The sequence below is a fragment of the Trachinotus anak genome, unplaced genomic scaffold, assembly GCF_046630095.1.
Source record: "Trachinotus anak isolate AG129_WGS33_773 ecotype Australia unplaced genomic scaffold, CSIRO_AGI_Tana_v1 ptg000028l, whole genome shotgun sequence".
NCBI classification, from domain to species: domain Eukaryota; kingdom Metazoa; phylum Chordata; class Actinopteri; order Carangiformes; family Carangidae; genus Trachinotus; species Trachinotus anak.
In genome coordinates, this window is record NW_027273879.1 from 11,755,748 (window position 1) to 11,773,508 (window position 17,761).

Genomic DNA, 17,761 nt, shown 5'->3' on the forward strand with positions numbered 1-17,761 from the left:
TTGGCTGTGTGGAGAATCGAGAGGAAGCGCTCGGTTTAATGTCTGGCTCACTGCGTCTCATCCGTCCATGTGGTTTCTGGCTTCACGTAGAAACCCCGCTCATTCGGTGTAACCCGTGTCCAGTTTCAAACACCAACCCGGATGTGGCCAAACACCGGCGCCTGATGATGACAACAGAGATGCCCAATGAGGCTTTTTCCCTAAAGTCTCTCTCTGCAGCTGACAAGCCCCTGTAAAGACTTAAAACGTGAAAGTAAGTAGAGTTTTGTATTTAGTTGCAGTCGAATGACAGAAATTAATGGAAGTACAGTGTTTAGCAGCGAGTTATGTCAGTGTTTGTCCCTGACATGTGCAGGGGAGGGGGGGGGGGGGGGGGGGGGTGCTGTCTGCACACCCGAACCATAGCATCGACCTTCACACTCCCTCACTTACATAAAGTATAAGAGCCAGCTAGCAGTCTTAACTATGTGTGCATTGTTGTTACTAAATATAGTATCTGCCGCGATAGCCACCTCTTCAAAACATTTTACTCGAGTATCAATTGAAAAGTATCCATTAAAAAGCAACGCTCTGAGTTAGCCTGGTGCTACCTACGGGACTGAATGACAATAAAAACATCAATGATAACAACCCAAACACTTGTATCTGTTCAGTACGGAATATCACATGTGAGGTTTCCCAGAGGACGTTCCTCTCTGTGGACTGTATGGTGACAAAGTCAAAATGAGGTGTCCTCTTCAGTTTTCAGGAATACTGTTGGTAAAAACCAGAACCATTATAGCCACACAGCAGACACACTGTCAGTCAGTCATGCCAGTTTCCTCTTACTCAGGCAGAACAGTGTGTTTAGAACTACTGCAGAAAAGATTAGTCTATGAGCAAAAATGTCACGTACTGGCTCAAGCTTCTAATATGTACATTTTCTTTTGTTTTAAGGCATTGTTATATAAATATATTTGGATTGGTAACTAAAAGCCTAAAAAAAAAAAGCTATTTGAAGATGTCAGTTTGAGCTGTAGGAAGTCTTGGTCAATATTTTTCAGCATTTTTGACACTTTATAGACTAAACAATTAATCAATTAAGCAAAAAGAGGGCGAGAGCGATTCATTTATATTTTAAAAAATACTTAGGCGTTACCCCAGTTTGTTTGAAAAAGCAGAGCTTTGTCAGGTACGCCGCTGCATTATTTTCTGCTCAAGCTGTAAAGCATACAGAGAAGAAATCATGCGGGCTCACCAGCTGGCTTTTGCCACTGGATGAGGCAGAGGTGTGTCTGCAGCTGCCGTGTGTGAAATCTACAGGATATGAGGCTACAGTATCCCACTGAACACCTGTGCTTCACTTTTTCTGCTCGACTTCCCCTCTAAAGGGATCTGTCACTGTCCCACATCTCAGCCTATCTGCACTGCCGTAGTGCACCGTATCATATCAGCATGACAGGAAACCTGCCAGCCATGGGTGCCTGTCATTAGGTTTGTGTTGTAGGTGGTGGTCCGCAGTCTCGCCTAAATATTGCCATTGGAATATGTTTGGATGTCGGTAAATTATCTTAGACCAACATCAGGGACTTGTGGCAGGGTTGTAGCTACCATTGAGGACACCAAGATCAGTACTGTTTACAATCCACAGGTTACACGTGTTGGGTTATTCAAAGCTAATTCTGATATATTTTTTGATTCAAAACTTATTCAAAAATCAAATACCTTCAAATGTCATTAAATAAAAGGGATTCAGTGTTTTTCCAACATAAATGTTTTTGTGACCAACATTTCATAGAGAAGTGGGTTTCACTTGGGGTTGGGGTTGGACTCGTAGCTGGTGATGAGAAGTCTTTGTGAATTCAAACAATATTTATATCTATTATCTCCAGTTAAACAATTTAATGTTATGACACAGCAGAATACATTTACTGGCAAGAAAAAGAAATTGTCATATTACCTCCAATGCACATGAAAACTAAGAATAATATAATATCTGGATTTCTGAAACATCTGGATAACTTTTGATAGCTTGAAACTACAAATGTGTAGAAAATTCCCTACTCCCTACCTTTACTCTTCACATCTCAAAACTATTTTTCACTCTCAGATATGTGAATCAACAGTCAATTCACTGACCCAGATAGTAAGATGTCCAAAAAGATGTCAGACAAATGACTTTACTGAACATTTGATGAAAGCCTCTTGATTGAGTGCGGAAACATCTTCAGCTTTTTAGTCTCTACTCCGTTTAGTTTTACATGTTTTTTGGACTTGAAACTGAAAATGATTCCAAACCTTCATCATTTCCCAGAAAAAAAGTGTCTCAGAAATATGATGCATTCAGGAAAGCTCCTTTCACGTGTGACCAAATAGTTTTTACTGCAGCAGTATGGTTTGTTTCTCCCCACAGCTTTAAGTTCACTGTTACAAATACACACCGGACAGTGGAGGATGTCAGTCAGGCTGCAGTACACCGCAAGCTGTTCACAGCCACTGACTGTGAAAGACCAGCTTTAGTGTGTGTTCGTGTCTGTGGGCTTCGATATCTCAGAGTTTGCCTGCGCTTGTGTGTGTCGCTGAGGTTCAGTGACACAGTTCACACTCGAGAGCCGGTTTGCGAGGTGGGAGGTGGTTCGTCCAAAGAAAAGATGTGGCTGGTCCCATGGTGTTGTGTGTTTTTTGAATGGGAGGTTCCCCCTCAGGAATGCCCAAACAACTGTGCGTGGGCTGAGTGCAGACTTTTCATCCCATAGATTTTTCTGTGTTTAAGAGGAAGAGTAAGAGCACGGCAGCTGATTAGCTGACAAACACAAAAAATACTGATTTTCATCTTTAAGTCGATCCCTTGAGTTACTGTATGAATTTGAATTGTAATTTATATGGTCAAAAAAATCTAACATATGTCCTCTAAAGAAGAAATCTTATGCCTTATAGACACTGATACTGCAAAGAAAATATAGGATTGACTGCTTGGTATCACTGTTTCTTTTCATCATTTTTGTTGCACATTATCATCAGATAGTTGTGAAGGGAAAAGGGGACTATGGCACTGTAATGTCAGTACAAGATGTAGGCCTACCTCCTACTGGTTGATTTGAGTTATTGCTTCATTTTGATAAACATTATAACTGATTTCATGTGATCTGTGAATAACCTGGGATTCCATCAAATTTAAAACTTAATTATGATAAACCAAATTCAGTAGCACAATTTTTCCTCTAACAACACTTACTCTGTATGTATGTTCTTATTTAGTTATGGCCTTGAATCATCTGAGCCGGCTGCGACCTGTGCTGTGTCAGTCCCTGGTGCGACAGGTCAGGTGTTCCCTCGTGGCCACCTCCAGGGTCAGTGCACCGCTGCTGTGCCCCAGCACCACCTGTTACCCTGCTGCATGCACCAGGCTCTATGCCACCAAGAAGGCAAAAGGTCAGTGCGGAGATTGCAAACACTGGAGTTCACATTTGTTCTAAATCTGGATGTTGGTTACTTGATTAGATATAATTTGTCTTAGATATGAGTCTCAGTTCCTCATTTCCTTTCTTTCCCTCTCTTCATCTTCCAAGCTAAGGCAAAGGGCCAGTCAGCTAAGGTGAATATTAATTCAGCTCTGGTGGAGGACATCATCAGTCTGGATGAAGTGAAGGAGGAAATGACAGCCATTCTCTCTGCGCTCAAAGATGACTTCACACGTAACCTCAGCATCCGAACCTCGCCAGGTATTCATCTTATCTGTTTCTTTCCTGGACTCCCTCTCATGTTTTCCATCTGCCTGTGTCTCCTCTCATCACTTTCACTTTGTTTCTCACACTTCTACACTCTCTAATACACAACTGAGCAGTTACCAAAAAGGCTAAACCATTTACTCAAAATTCAAAATTGAAGTCATCTCAACGGAGAACTTAAATAACTATCTAATGGTGCTACTTTATCATTTGATGTAACACTAAGTGGAAATAAATGGGACAATAAGCTAGTTGCTCAGCTGCTCAGTTGCTCAGCTAATTTCCTACTATTGTTAATAGATTGTTAAAGAAGAAAAACATGCAAGAACAATAAAACAAATACAGTAAACTGAGGCTACATCCACACTAATACCTTTTTATTTTAAAACAAAACTGATCATCATCCAGACGACCGTTTTGGCTCCGTATTAGAAATAATCTCCGTCCATACGAACACACCTGAAAACACATGATGATTCACGTACACTGGGAAGATTTGTGTCGGTGTAAACAGGAAACAGACTGTCTACTCTGCAGCTGGTTAGTTGCAGAAAATACTATGAACAAGAAACAGCAAAGGCAGTTGTAGCATTAAAATGCAGACTTTAACTGCACAGTTTTTGCTGCCAGCAAAGTCAGCAATACTTGTAATTCCTTATCCATGTTGCATATACCACTGGTAGTCGTGACTGATGAGACCCAATCAGGAGGCAAGGTGGGTGTCCACATCATCATCTCAAAAGGTCTCAGTTCCTGCCCGCCCAGACTATAACACAACCCCGGAGTTTTCAAACTAAAACGGTGCCAGCAGCATTTTCCAAAAGTCTTTTAGGGGCTCAAAAACTCCAGACTAGTGTGGACGCCAGGTGTAAACATGGCAAATGTAATGTGTTTTAAAACTAAAATGTATCAATGTGGATGCAGCCTAATATCTACCACATTCAGGCACATACTGTCTATGTGACAGCTGGGTTAACAGACAGTTAACTCTTAGTAATCTAACTCGTATTTAATTTTAATCGCACTAGTAATCCCTATCTTGATCTCAGCTCTCACAGCTAGCTCATGAAAAAAAAAAAAATCACTACAGTTATTCTTTATTTGTTGTCCATAAACATGATCTATTGTCAAAGGTATTATTCGTGTCTCCTGTATTGCAAGTGAAGTTTAACTTTGAAATGTAAAGTCCAAACATCACAAGGTATTATACATGAATTGTGCATCGGCTAAATTTGCTGTATAGTGAGGTGCAACTTTGAAAGTGCAGTTTTATTAGTCATGTGCATCATATGCTGTACGCAGGGTTTTCTTTTTTAACACCACACCACATACTTTAAAACACAAGTCAGGGAGCCCTCCTCTTTGCATCTACCTGACAAATCGCCCCAGGGCTGAGAGTGAAGAGAGCCTCATGTGACCTCACCTTGACCCTAGTTTGGCCTCTGTTTCCCCAACTACATCCAGGTCATGACCCTTTGCCACTGGGTTCTAACAAAGTGGAGCCTGGCTTGCAGGAGTTAGAGGTGGGGTGTATAATGGAAGCTCCCGTGGGAGGAGGCAGCCGCGGGAGTCAGACTTCAAACCTGAAAGTGTCTTGAGTTTCTCCTGCTTTCCCTCCTCAGCTGAAATATCCCTCTCTCTGATGTTTGATTTCTTACTGCGCAGTTGTTTTCTGTGACACAACATGCAGACACACAGAAGCACAAGCACAACCTTCATTTTTATGGTTAAACCCTCAATGTCCTCTCTTGTAGTCTTCATCCAACTGTTTCACTGTCCAGTTTTCATCTTGCTCTCAACCTCTCTTTTTTTTTTCTTCCACCATTCATCATTCAACAGTTTTCAGCTCTGAGTCATTTTCTGTCTTCAGCCCCTCCCTTTACCCCTCTCTTACTTACTCTCCTCTTGTTTTTCCAATAATTCCCAGCTTCGTATTTTGGCCTCTGCACATGATATTTTCAAACTCTGTCTCATACCTCTTAATTAAAGTTTCTTATTGATCCATACGGAAACTTTTGCCCTGGGAACAAAAGTTCAAGAATTTTAAGAGTTCGCTGCTTCACTCCCTCCATCTCCTCTTTTCTCCTCGTCCGTCTCTCGCCATTCTTGCCTCCATCCCTCCATCCTGTCATCCTCCCTGTCTTCTCCCTCCATCTGTGTATCCTTCACTGCTCTCCTCCTCTCCGTCCATCCCCTCTCTTCTGTCCAGCTGCACAGTAATCCGGGGAGGCAGCAGGACTTAGAGCTGACAGGAGAGATGAGATGGTGGAATGGAATGACGTCAGTTGTCTGAATGTGTGTGAGTGTGTGTCTGGTGCGAGTGTGTGTGTTTGTTTCATGAACCTCTCATCTGGCTCTCATTAAGCTTGTGTGTGTGTGTGTGTGTGTGTGTGTGTGTGTGTGTGTATGTGTGTAGATATGACTGTTTTCACTGTTGTGCATTGCCATGAATGCATACTGTAGGTGTGCATGTGTTTGTGTGTGTGTGTGGCATAAAGCAGATAGTCACAGATAGAGAAGTCAGTGCTATGACCACCATATTGTGGTTAGTCACATATGGGTAATCTGGCCTGGAAACTAGCTGTAACCATGGAAACTTGAAGAGAGAGTGGACTGAGACTTTGAGCAACAACAACAACAGTACAGAAAAAAATATTTTAATACCTCAAAACACCTTGTTTGTACCTACTGGTCTTCGCAGTTGAAGATAAGAGCTATTGGAGCATCATAATCATAAATGTAATTTGTAGCTTTGCCTGAAAACACAAGTTACTGGTCGAGTTAGTCGCTCTGACAATATGGACACCTCCCTTAGGATAATACGTTTAACAATCATAACCTCAGCATGCCAACGTGCTTACAGTAGCACTGTTAACATACTAATGTTTAGAAGCTAGTTAGCAAATGTTAGCATGCCAAACCACTGAACTAAGGCGTGTTAGTAGCTGTGCCCAAATACAGAGCCGCTGGTACGGCTGTCGACCCTCAGTCCTGTTAATACGGCGTCTTGGCTCAAAGTGTCATGAGACCTCATGAGTTCATCACAGCACATTAAGGTTGTGTTCACACTTAATCCGGTTGGCACGGTTTAAACGGTAACTGACACGCTTGCTCATTCATCCCTGCTGCACGGAGACCACCTGATATGAATGGTCCACATTTTACAGCTAACTTTGGCAGCTAACTTTGGCAGCTTCGTATGTGCATTTTCGGGCATTTTGCCTTTATTCCAAGGCGGACAATCAAGAAGTGACAGGAGAGACAGGGGGAGCTGACATGGTCTTGAATCATAGTGTGGGATCCATCCTCACCGCTAGGTCACCCTGACACCCATATGTAGTTCTCAAATAATGTGTCCTGATTAAGGCTTTGTCAGCAACTAAAATTAAAACGTGTAGTGTACATTTATATTGTATGTAATATTTTTATAAAGAACATTGTTTCCAAATTTCTGATATTTGACAGATGCTTTCATAGCCGTCCTCCTCTGCCCATTTCTCAACCTCCCCCCGTACCCCCTCCTCACCATCCATCTTTGTAGTTAAAGAACCGACTGTCTGTCTGTCTGCTCTGCCAAAGTACTAGCAGATGTGTAGGTGCTCATTGTCAAGGGGCAGGTAACAAAGATGGACAGGCAGAAGGTCACAGGTAGGGACATGAACGGGCTGCATATACACAGAGACACACTGTGAGATGGACAATGGGACAGGCACACAGAGACAGAATGACTGGCAGGCAGACAGTATGGCAGGTAATGGGCATTCATTTCATCACATCATAGCAACCTTCTATTTTTAATGTCTTTTTCTGCATCTAATCTCTAACCGGTACCTCTATGTTGTTTTTTTTGCCCTTGAAATCATGTGATAGATTGATCACACAGAGAAAATTACACCATTGACACCCCCCCCTCCACCCCCCACCCCCCTTTTCAACACACAAGTACACACACCACCACCAGCAGCACAACCCCCACTGGGTAAGCAAGGAGCGAGTGATGTAAGGCAGAGTTGGAGAAGAAGGAAACAACTGCGTCTGAGGTTAGCCAGATGGAGGGGTGTGGGGGCGTGGGGGGGGGGGGGGGGTGGAGTGGATGGGTGGATGGGTGGATGGGTGGAGTGAGGGAGGGAGGAAAAGGAGAGATGAAGAGAGTGATAGAAGGAGGGAGGAAGGGACAGAAGTCAGGTCCTGTTGTCAAATTTACCTTTGCGTCTTCCAGTGTTGACAGTGCAGAGAGACCATAGATCATGGAAACTCTGAACAGCCTGAACAGTCAGTGGTGTCTGTTTTTATTTTTTTACTCACTCATGTCTGTGGCTTCTACTGCACATTCATCTATCTGTCCATTTATTTGTTAATCTGTGTGTCCAGCTGAATAATTGACTGATACTGGATCTTTGCAGCTGATATTGATACTTCAGAATAAAACTTATTTGATAGCAATTAATCGGTTAAGATTCTTTATTATATATATATATAATATTAACAAGCATTTTGTTTTAAACATATGTCTGAGATATTTATTTAAGATATTAACTTTATTATGAATTATGACTGTAACAGTTGATATAAGGTGACAGTGAATTTTTACCAGTAACATATTTGAAATTTGAATTATTATTAAAAAAAAAAAAAAAATATATATATATATATATATATATATCTATAAACATGTCTAAAAACTATATTCGACCTGAATTTGGAAAAATAATGTCAAATATATACATTAATAGAGCCTATTCATTTTTATTACAAATGCTGATATGTTCGATGTTGGACAATAAAACTGACCTGCAGATGTATAGATGCACAGTCAGGGTGACTGCCCTGATTTTGTGCCTTAAATTGTCAATGTGGAAAATAAATGAAATAAATAAACAATTCCATCTATCTGTATTTGTTTAGGAGCTCTGGATCACATTGTGGTGACGACTCAAGACGGAAAGTTCCCTCTGAACCAGCTGGGTCAGATCTCCATGAAATCGCCTCAGCTCATTATGGTCAACATGAGCAGCTTCCCTGAGGTAAGACGATAACACACACACACATGCACACATGTGCAGAGAGTCATGCACAAGAACCCACTCTGGTACAGATTCTCCCTATTGCTATTTGTTTGTCTCATACAGACAAGAACACAGTAACTAAAAGCTTTATAAAAATAATCCAGAGCACAGACAGATAGACGGTCCTCACTGGAGGAAAAGTGAGCCAGACCAGAATCCCACATCAGTCTGTGTAAATGAAACCTGACCTGCCTCTCTCCCTCCCACTGTGTCTCAGATGCTAATTGATTGATGACTCGGGGAGCTCTTTGTTCTGGGGTGAAAGATAGCAACAAGAACCTAAACTCTGTGTGTGCATGCACAGAGATGTGGTTATGCCTGCGTGTGAGTTGTCACAGAATAGGAAATGACCTCATTTTACCCCCAGGTTAGGAAGGAATAGATTATTTTTCTTTTTTCACTTCTTTTTCTTTCCCTCTTTTGCCTTGCAGATGATACAATGCTGTGCTAATCAGAGCTCCAGAAAGAAATTTTGAGCGAAGGGCAAAGCAGAGTTTTAGTGGCCAGACTTTCTGGTGGTCTGGAAAATCTAAATGTGCTTTTTTAGCACTTTGTATATGGACAGACTGTCAGGACTCATGATTTAGTTCTCTTTGAGCTCATTAGCCATTAAGCCAATTAAGAAGTATATGGTGTTTTGTTTAGTTTGCAACTGTTAAAGTTTAGTTTTTTACATATATATAAAGTGTGCATGTGACTGTGAAAAATTCTTTGTGCAAATGACAAAAAAGAGACTAAACTAATATGCAAAACTAATATAAAATTCAGAGTCGAGGTAATAAAATCCACTCAGTAAACATACATGTGTTTCTGTGTGTGGTGTGGTGAAATTGTGACTAACTCAAAGCTTTAGCATGAAAATCAAACACAGCAAACACAGACAAAGATGCATAGGAATAATGAATGACACTACCAAGTGATGATGGCTTATATACTGTAATATGTTGCACAGAGGCCAGAATATAATAATGATTACAAATCGAAAAAGCTGTTAACAAAGTGGAACGAAAAGCACATACAGTTAATTGCAAGAATTAAAATGCAGAGCAATAAAACATGATTTAAAGGGGCTAGTAGAGAACAGCCATGGTGGCACTAGTTGAAAAGTCAGGGGATCGTAAACGTTATAAAATTCGTATGTAGCAAATTTCATGGTGATCCATCCAATATTGGTGATCCATCCAACATTTCACATTTAGAACCACAAATTTCAACATCATAGTCACTCTAGTGGGAGTCTTGAAGTCTTGAATTTTTATATCAAATTTTGTGCCAATCTATCCAGCAGATGTTGAGATATTTGTCAGTGGTGGACCAGCAGCTGACATTGCCATCCCTAGAGCCACGCCACTAGCATGACACAGGAGGGAATAAAACAGATTAAGATCTTATGGACAAGCAATCACTCGTTCTAACACAATCTCGTAACCTGTTCCAGAGCGTGTCCACAAATTTACTGTGGTTTTTTCAAAAATTCAAAGGTATTATCCAGTTTTTATGAGAGTGAATGACATTGAAAGGCAGTTTCATCATGTAGGGAACCACCTGTCTGTTACAATAGAAAAAAATGTTTGTACAAATATCTTCCTCCACCGTCTGTTTTTCTCCCAGTCACCTTTTTTGACATTGAGGGCTGTGGTTTCACCTCTTTGTTCTCCTTTGTACCAATATCACAAAACATCTTGCAAATCTAAGTATTTATCAGCATCTTAAATCTGGGAATCCAGCCTTCAACCTGAATCGGGCTGAATAGTCCACCGGTGAGTCTGTTTCCTTCCCCGAAACTCCAACCACAGACCACACACACGCCAACAGACACACTCATACACAGACACACTCTCCTGTTGTGCCCTACGTTACCCATGTCCCATGCAGGGGTGAGTCCTCAGTGCCCAGACCTAATAGGCTTATAATGACGCCTATCCATTACCAGGTACTCTGGAGGCCCTACCATTGTTTTCCATTCATTCATTAGGAGCAGCCTGGGAAGACACAGTGGAACTAACAACGGCTAACAGCTTAGACCAGGAGGCAATTTGGTGTATGTGCGTGTTTAAGCGTCCCACCACTTTGTTGATAAAGTAAAACTTTGTTTTCTTCAGGACTCCGTTTTTATACACGCACACACACACACACAAGCTCTCGCTCACATTCCTCTACACCCGCCTCTTCGCTTTGAACCGGGCCATCAGCGTTTGATGTGAAACTTCAGTGTAATTTCTCTTCCTCTCCAACATATTAACCAGAACCTGCTCGGCCTTTCCAGAGAAATTCCGCTCGGTTTTCCGTAACCACCGGAGTGAACGTCGGAGAGGGGAAACGGTGATGAATTTGATGCTGAGAACAATCAAACATAGGTATGGGCTGAATCTATCACCCCACACTCAAAGAGAGCAACCAGAGGCCTGCGCTCCGGATGATTTTAACATAGGAAAAGAAACGTCATGAATTAATTTAATGCACACAAATAAATTCCTTTAATCTCTCTGCCATTTCTTTCCCCCAGCGGAAGAGGCCAGAGGGAGCTGTCGAGAAAGGGGAGTAGGGAAGAAAGGAGTTTAAAAAAAAAAAAAAAAAAAGAAGAGGAAATGATACACTCTTATTCCGTGCAATGCTCATTTGCACACTTTGTAAAGCTCGGCTGAGGGAATTGTCATGTGGTTGCAGATTTGGTTTGAGGAGTGTGACTCTGTTTTCAGTGATTCAAAGGATTTGGCTTCCTCTCCCTTGTGCCTTTGCACTGTTTAACTGCAGCTCTCTGGTTTTAATGTAGTGTTTGCTGGACCGAGGGATTGTGTTGTATATGGTGGATAATGTCTTTATGTTTCACATATGTGAAAGCTGTTTTAATATCTACCACCAAGTTTCATGCAGACTTCTTTTGCTGCTGCCTACTCTTCTGGCCAAACAAATAGAAATAAACTTTCAAATATAATTACAAAGTTTGCTAATATTATCAAAGTGTTTTGTGACCGTAAAGCAACACTTTTCAGAACCTCTCAACATCTTTGTCCGATCCTGTGTTGTGCTGAGAGACCATGTAGTGTTTACAGCACAGCTGCCTCTCCAGCCAGTGTCAACACTTGTTCCCTCACAAAACACACAAAGCTTCTCTTTTCATTCCCCTCTGTTTTTCTCCATCCTTTATAAAGATGACAGACAGTATTTTGGAAATATTAGCTTTGTTTTCGAAAAGTTTTAAAACAGCTGAGAAGAATGAAATTTTGTGCAGGTGTTTTTATTTCTATATTCTATTACAGATGGCAGCAGGTAGAACTAAGATGACATATCGGCTGGTATACATATGCCAAGCTGTACATGTCAGCCTATAAGTGGCAAGAAATTGCAGTACAGAAATCCCAAAGAATATTCAACATCATTTATAAAGAGTGTGTTTGTCCACCAGTGAGCAGGCTGATTTCGCCACTGTAAAATCTCTGTCTCTGTATGTGTCCTGGTCACAATTCTTTCAAAATACAAATCTATTGGATCCGTATCTAAATTTTTTTTTGTTAATGTCATGTGTTTATTTAAAAAAAAAATTGCTATCAGTATCAGTCTTAAAAGTCCAGTGTCGACCAGGCTTTATGTTTACAATCCTGACTATCTATTTATTTCTGTTGATTTATGCTCTTAATGTAGTGTAACTAATGTGTAACTAATCTTGTACATGAGTTCTGGTGATCAGATCATTACTCTGTCAGGACTGTATTTACACAAAGATTTTTAGGCAGTTACACCACAAACAATGGCAGACATGATGTTTCCAGATTTGAAAGGAATCTCATGTCCATTTTCGCTGGTATGAGTCTGATCGTGACTGAATCATCGTTCAGTAAAAACATTGCGTTTGCAGACATTATAGTGTTTGATCAATCTGTGTCAACATAAAATCCACACACACACACACACGCCCCGAAGCACATGTGTATGTGTTTGTGTGTGTATGTGTGAGTATCCATGTATCATACACAAGCACCAGCAGACTCTCCTGTGAGGTCACCAGGGGTCAGCGCCCTGCCCTGCAACCCCTCAGTCCTGTCCCACAGGGCCGAGCGCTGACAGTGGCCCGAGGCACTTCCACGCTGCATGGGCTTCCCCCGACACACACACATCACCCAAACACACACACACACACTACATGCACAATATAACACCTTAATGATTGCCAGCTGGAGCTGGGCCACTACCTGCAGTTGTACCGTTGCTTTTCAGTTCACACCAGCGCTCAGAGCAAAGCACACATTCATATATCTCTGTCTGTGTGTGTGTGTGTGTGTGTGTGTGTGTGTGTGTGTGTGTGTGTGTGTGTGTGTGTGTGTGTGCGCACGTGCGCGCACACATGCGTTTGTGCCCTAGGCTACAGCGGCTGCCACCCGTGCCCTGAGAGAGAGTAGCATGAACCTAAACCCAGAGGTAGACGGGACGATCATCAAGGTGCCTGTTCCCAAGTGAGTCTCATTCTCACACACACACACACACACACACACACACACACACACACAGAGGCAAACTGTTTTTCTTCTTTTCCATGTTCCTCTTTTACTTTTATTTGTGCTCTGTCATCCCTCTGTTCTCCCACTTTCACTCCTACTTGTCCCTAAACATTGATCAGATGAATCAGTTACTGAATTGGCAAAATGTTGATTGTAGTTATTTTTTTACTATTTCTTTAACTTTTATTCTCACAAAACAGACAATTTTAAGACATGTCTGGGCCCTGCTAACCTGTGACGATTGTTGAGATTACAGACCAAATGATTTATACATAAATCAATAAAATAATCAGTACAGTCTTACAGTGAGTCTCCCCCATGGTTTTGTATTTCACTCTATTAATAAATCCCATAGTCGCCATACGCTGAACTGTAACTGACAGATTTATTGACTTTTGCTTGTAGAGGTATGGAGACCCCCAATGTGTTGATGTGATGGTCAGGTCACTCTCTCTCTCTCTCTCTCTGTGTCTCTCTCTCTCTGTCTCTCTCTCTCTCTCTGCAAAGTCAAACAACTTCATAGAAAACTATCCATCACTCACTCACTAAACCACTCTGTGTGTATATACAGTATGTTTTTTACATATACACACATGTGCATGTAAGTCTGCATGTTTAAATGCTGGCCTGTGTTTATGTGCATGTGCATGTGTGTGTGTGCATGTGCGTGTGTGTGCACGCATGGAGCAGCAGGTGTTAGTCTGGCAGAGGAGGGACACAAGAGTCAGACTGCTTTCCCCCTGCAATCAGTCTCGGCACGCTCCGAGCCTCCATTTGCATTTCCAAAGAGAAGGCGCTTCTTGATTGGCCCTGGAATCAGTAATTAGGCTGTATTGTTTGAGGTAAATAGACGCTGCACTTGGATTGTTTGCAAATAGTGCCCGAGGCAAAAACAACGAAAAAAAGCCAATTAAGGACAAAGAGTGAGAGTGAAATGGGAAGTATGATTTTTTTTTTTTTTTTTTTTTTTTTTTTGAGTGATTAACAAATGCAAAGTTGATGGGATGACGGATGTTTCAGCTCTCGTCTAAGACCCCGGGAAGTGATTGTTGTTATACAGTTGCTACGAGTCAGAACTAAAATGATTAGACTTCATGCCTACAAGCACTCAGCACCCCGTTTTGCATAAGTGAGAACATTATTTCTTCTTATTTCTGTCCGCACATTTATGTATTTCTGTGTTTGGTATTTTCTGTACATACCAGCACACAGGGACATAAAAAGAGCATGGACAAGTTAATGTGTGTGTGTGTGTGTGTGTGTACACCTTGATGCCTCCCAGCAATGGTCTCTGTCTCTGTTTCTTTTTTTTTTTTGTTTCATCCCCTGTCATACCGTCAGTCTTCTGTCATGTCTCCCATCTCACGTCCTCTCTACCTTGCAGAATAACACGGGAACACAGAGAGAACCTCGCCAAGCTGGCCAAACAGTTAAGCAACAAGGCTAAAGACTCAATGAGGAGAGTGCGATCTAACTCTGTTGCCCAGGTCAAAAAGGCGAAGGAAGGACACTCAGAGGACACCATACGGCTCGTAGAAAAACAGGTGTGAGACGGGGAGAAGAAAAAAGAAAACATTGCTATTACACACAGAGACAGAGGCATTCACTGGGCTTCATAAAGCTCCTTAATTGATAGTTCAGACTGATATAGGGAAGTTTGAAGGAAGGTGGCTCTAAACTGATGAGACTTAAGGAGGTGAATGACAATCAGAGCTAAGACTCTACAAAGACCTGAAACGACTGAAACCATGCAAGGGTGCAGGTTTTTCAAAAGTGACATTGTAACTAAAGCATGAAGTCAGTGCCTAATAATGACTTTGATATCGTAATAAAAGTGAATGTGAATGAAAAATAATAATTTTACCATATTTTTGCAGTTCCAAATCAGCACCAAAGAAAAAATTAATCATCAGTCCAGTCACATTCTGTCACATCACAGCTACATAATATCATCCAAAAGGTGCAGTCAAACTATTTTCATCCTTTTTCCATCTTCCCCCTCTGACTTCACAGATTCAGCAGATGGCGGACAACATCGCTCTGGACATAGACAAACAGCTTGCAGCCAAGACCAAAGAGCTGTTAGGATGACAGTGATGGTAAAAAGAAACGCACACGTTATTACTTATGATGTTGTATCGTTTGGTCATAGCTGAACCCACAGATGGACATACCCAACAGCAGCAGCATGTCAGTCCTATGATGCTGATAATAGATGGTGACTGGACCATGTTGAGGAGGTAATTTTTGAATCCCACAGACAAACAAGTCTCGGTTCCTGCCCACATCACTGGAAAAGATCTGCTCTTTGCTGCTGGGTGATATCTGTGTTTAAACCGACAGCACACAAACAGAAATTGGCATGGAAATAACAACGACAACAGACTGCCAGTCACCTCCCTCCTCCCTTGTTACTCTTCCTGCCTTCAAACAAACTCCCATCAAGGGACGAATGGACTTTTAATGGGATTTGCGGGCCTCCTCCTAATCAAACCCTTTGCCACAAGGGCTGTCTGTTTATATAAAACAAGCGCACCCGTCTGAATGTAAACTGGCTGCGGGTTTGCCTTGGTGGCAAAGAGCGAGAGAGAAGGGGAGAGAGGGTTTGTTCCAGAGACGCAGGAGCCAACTGAACAGATATCATTAGCGTGTTGCCAAACATTTGTTTCACATTGATTCAAAGTCTGTTCAAAAATGCACATGAGAAAAAAAAAAAAGCTCTTTAATTTCTGCCCATGTCTAGGATTGATAATATGGCTACTCGCTTTTAAACACAATAAAGTTGGGAAAGTAACATTATTGATGGACTCCATTAAAGAAACACTGCTTTGTACCATGTGCGTCATCTTTCTCTCCCTTGTTTTCTTTTCTTTTTCCCCACTTTTGGTTTGAAGTCGCTCCCTCCTCCATTAGTTAGAGTGATAATGGAGTTTTCCTGTGTACAGACCTCGAGGCCCTGGCGCTAGCACCACAATTGTCCATTAGGAAAAGAGGCTTTTAATGTTCTGCACTTGGCCTTCTTTGTCTTAAAATAGCTGCACTCTTAAAGCCATAGTCAGGAGTTGTGGTGTGAGCAGTTGTTCAAACCAGATCAATCACAAGAAACGTTAGAATGAGAAACCTACCCAGTGACACACACACACACACACACGGCTCTGCTTTCATCTATCCGCTGTTTACAACAGCTACAGGCTTTCTGTACTATTATGTGGTTGATGTCATCATCTTTATCATGATTTGTTTTGCTTCCTCTGCTACTGGTTGAAGGCAGCCAAGTTTGCCCACACACTTGGTCTTATAGCCACCCGGTGATTTAATGATCACAGCGCTGCAACATCGCAAACGCCTAATTATGTCTTAAGTATTATCAGAAAGCCTCCTGACTTCTTTAAAATAGAGAAACTGAACTGGGGACTCGCATCAGTGCAGATTTCGATGTGGTTTTTGTCGTCTTCGGTGCTAAATGGTAGCAGTGCTAAATTGCACACTACAGATTGTGGCTTTATTACATTTGCCTTGGCGTTCTCTCTCCCCTGAATGGCTTCGCCTTAATGGCCTAAACAGACCAGAGTCGTTGGATAAACAAGAGTTTAGCAGAAGAGTGGCTGGGTCGGGACAGAGGAGAGGCGGGGTGGAAATGGCAGGTTTTTGTGGTGATTCTAGGTCCATATGTCAGCAATTTGAGGGCATTGTGTACCTTGGCCTAAAACAGAGGCTTCATGATCGATGGAGGGGTGAAAATCTCCCAAGTCCCTGGCGCAGAACACAGACAAGCACAAGGAAATTGCTTTCAGCTGATAGCTTCATTTTGGTTGACATTTATCAAGTGAATTACCCCTGTTCCTTTCAAATGTTTACTACTACTAGCACCGCCTTTTGACGTACGTGTGTGTGCATGCATGCGTGTGTGTGAGTGTGAGAGAGAGAGAGACTAGATTCGTGTGCAAGCGAGAGAGCAATAAAGATTTGTCTATGGAAGTTCTGGTGTGTCCTTTGGTGATTCCTCACAAAAATATACAAGTGTAAATTAGTTCAGTAAACGTTTGATTTGATAGTGTAGCTGTTCATCCGCTGCTGCTGCATTTAAGGAAAGATTTACAGCCACACACTTCGAACTTACAGCTTTAACCCACAACAAGCTCCTTTTAAAGCTGTATTTTTAGTCAAAAGCAACATTGCCTGGTTTTTGCACAATAGATACCCAAATGTACTGATGCAAACAAAATTGTTTTCTTTTTTCTAATAAGCTTCAAAGTTTTTCTAATGGGCTGAGGAGGAGGAGTTTTGGAATAATGATAATTGTAATGGGAATAATAAAGATATAATGTAACAGTAGTGCAGGTAGAGAAGAGTCAGAAATCATTAGTGGCAGTTATACAGCAACATCTAGCTGATGTTTGCTAACATTGGCTAACATACAGTAAGCTACCGGTCATACCAAACCAAATGAGGCTGAAGCAGCAAAACGGCTGAGTGTATTAAATTGTGCAAG

General features: G+C 41.7%; 1 protein-coding gene across 2 annotated transcripts; it reads left to right on the forward strand.

The window, feature by feature from the left end:
- The first annotated feature begins 112 nt into the window (after nucleotides 1-112).
- mrrf (mitochondrial ribosome recycling factor) lies at nucleotides 113-16,102 on the forward strand. 2 transcript variants are annotated; one of them, XM_071465752.1, is made up of 8 exons: nucleotides 113-253; nucleotides 3,238-3,411; nucleotides 3,549-3,701; nucleotides 8,613-8,731; nucleotides 13,133-13,224; nucleotides 14,654-14,813; nucleotides 15,283-15,368; nucleotides 15,530-15,666. In XM_071465752.1, exons 2-7 carry the CDS (start codon nucleotides 3,240-3,242, stop codon nucleotides 15,358-15,360), a joined length of 774 nt encoding a protein of 257 aa, XP_071321853.1. In that variant the 5' UTR covers nucleotides 113-253; nucleotides 3,238-3,239; the 3' UTR covers nucleotides 15,361-15,368; nucleotides 15,530-15,666. The 2 variants fall into 2 exon arrangements, with proteins under 2 accessions (XP_071321853.1, XP_071321852.1); XM_071465751.1 differs by having other exon boundaries at nucleotides 15,283-16,102.
- The last annotated feature ends 1,659 nt before the right edge of the window (nucleotides 16,103-17,761 follow it).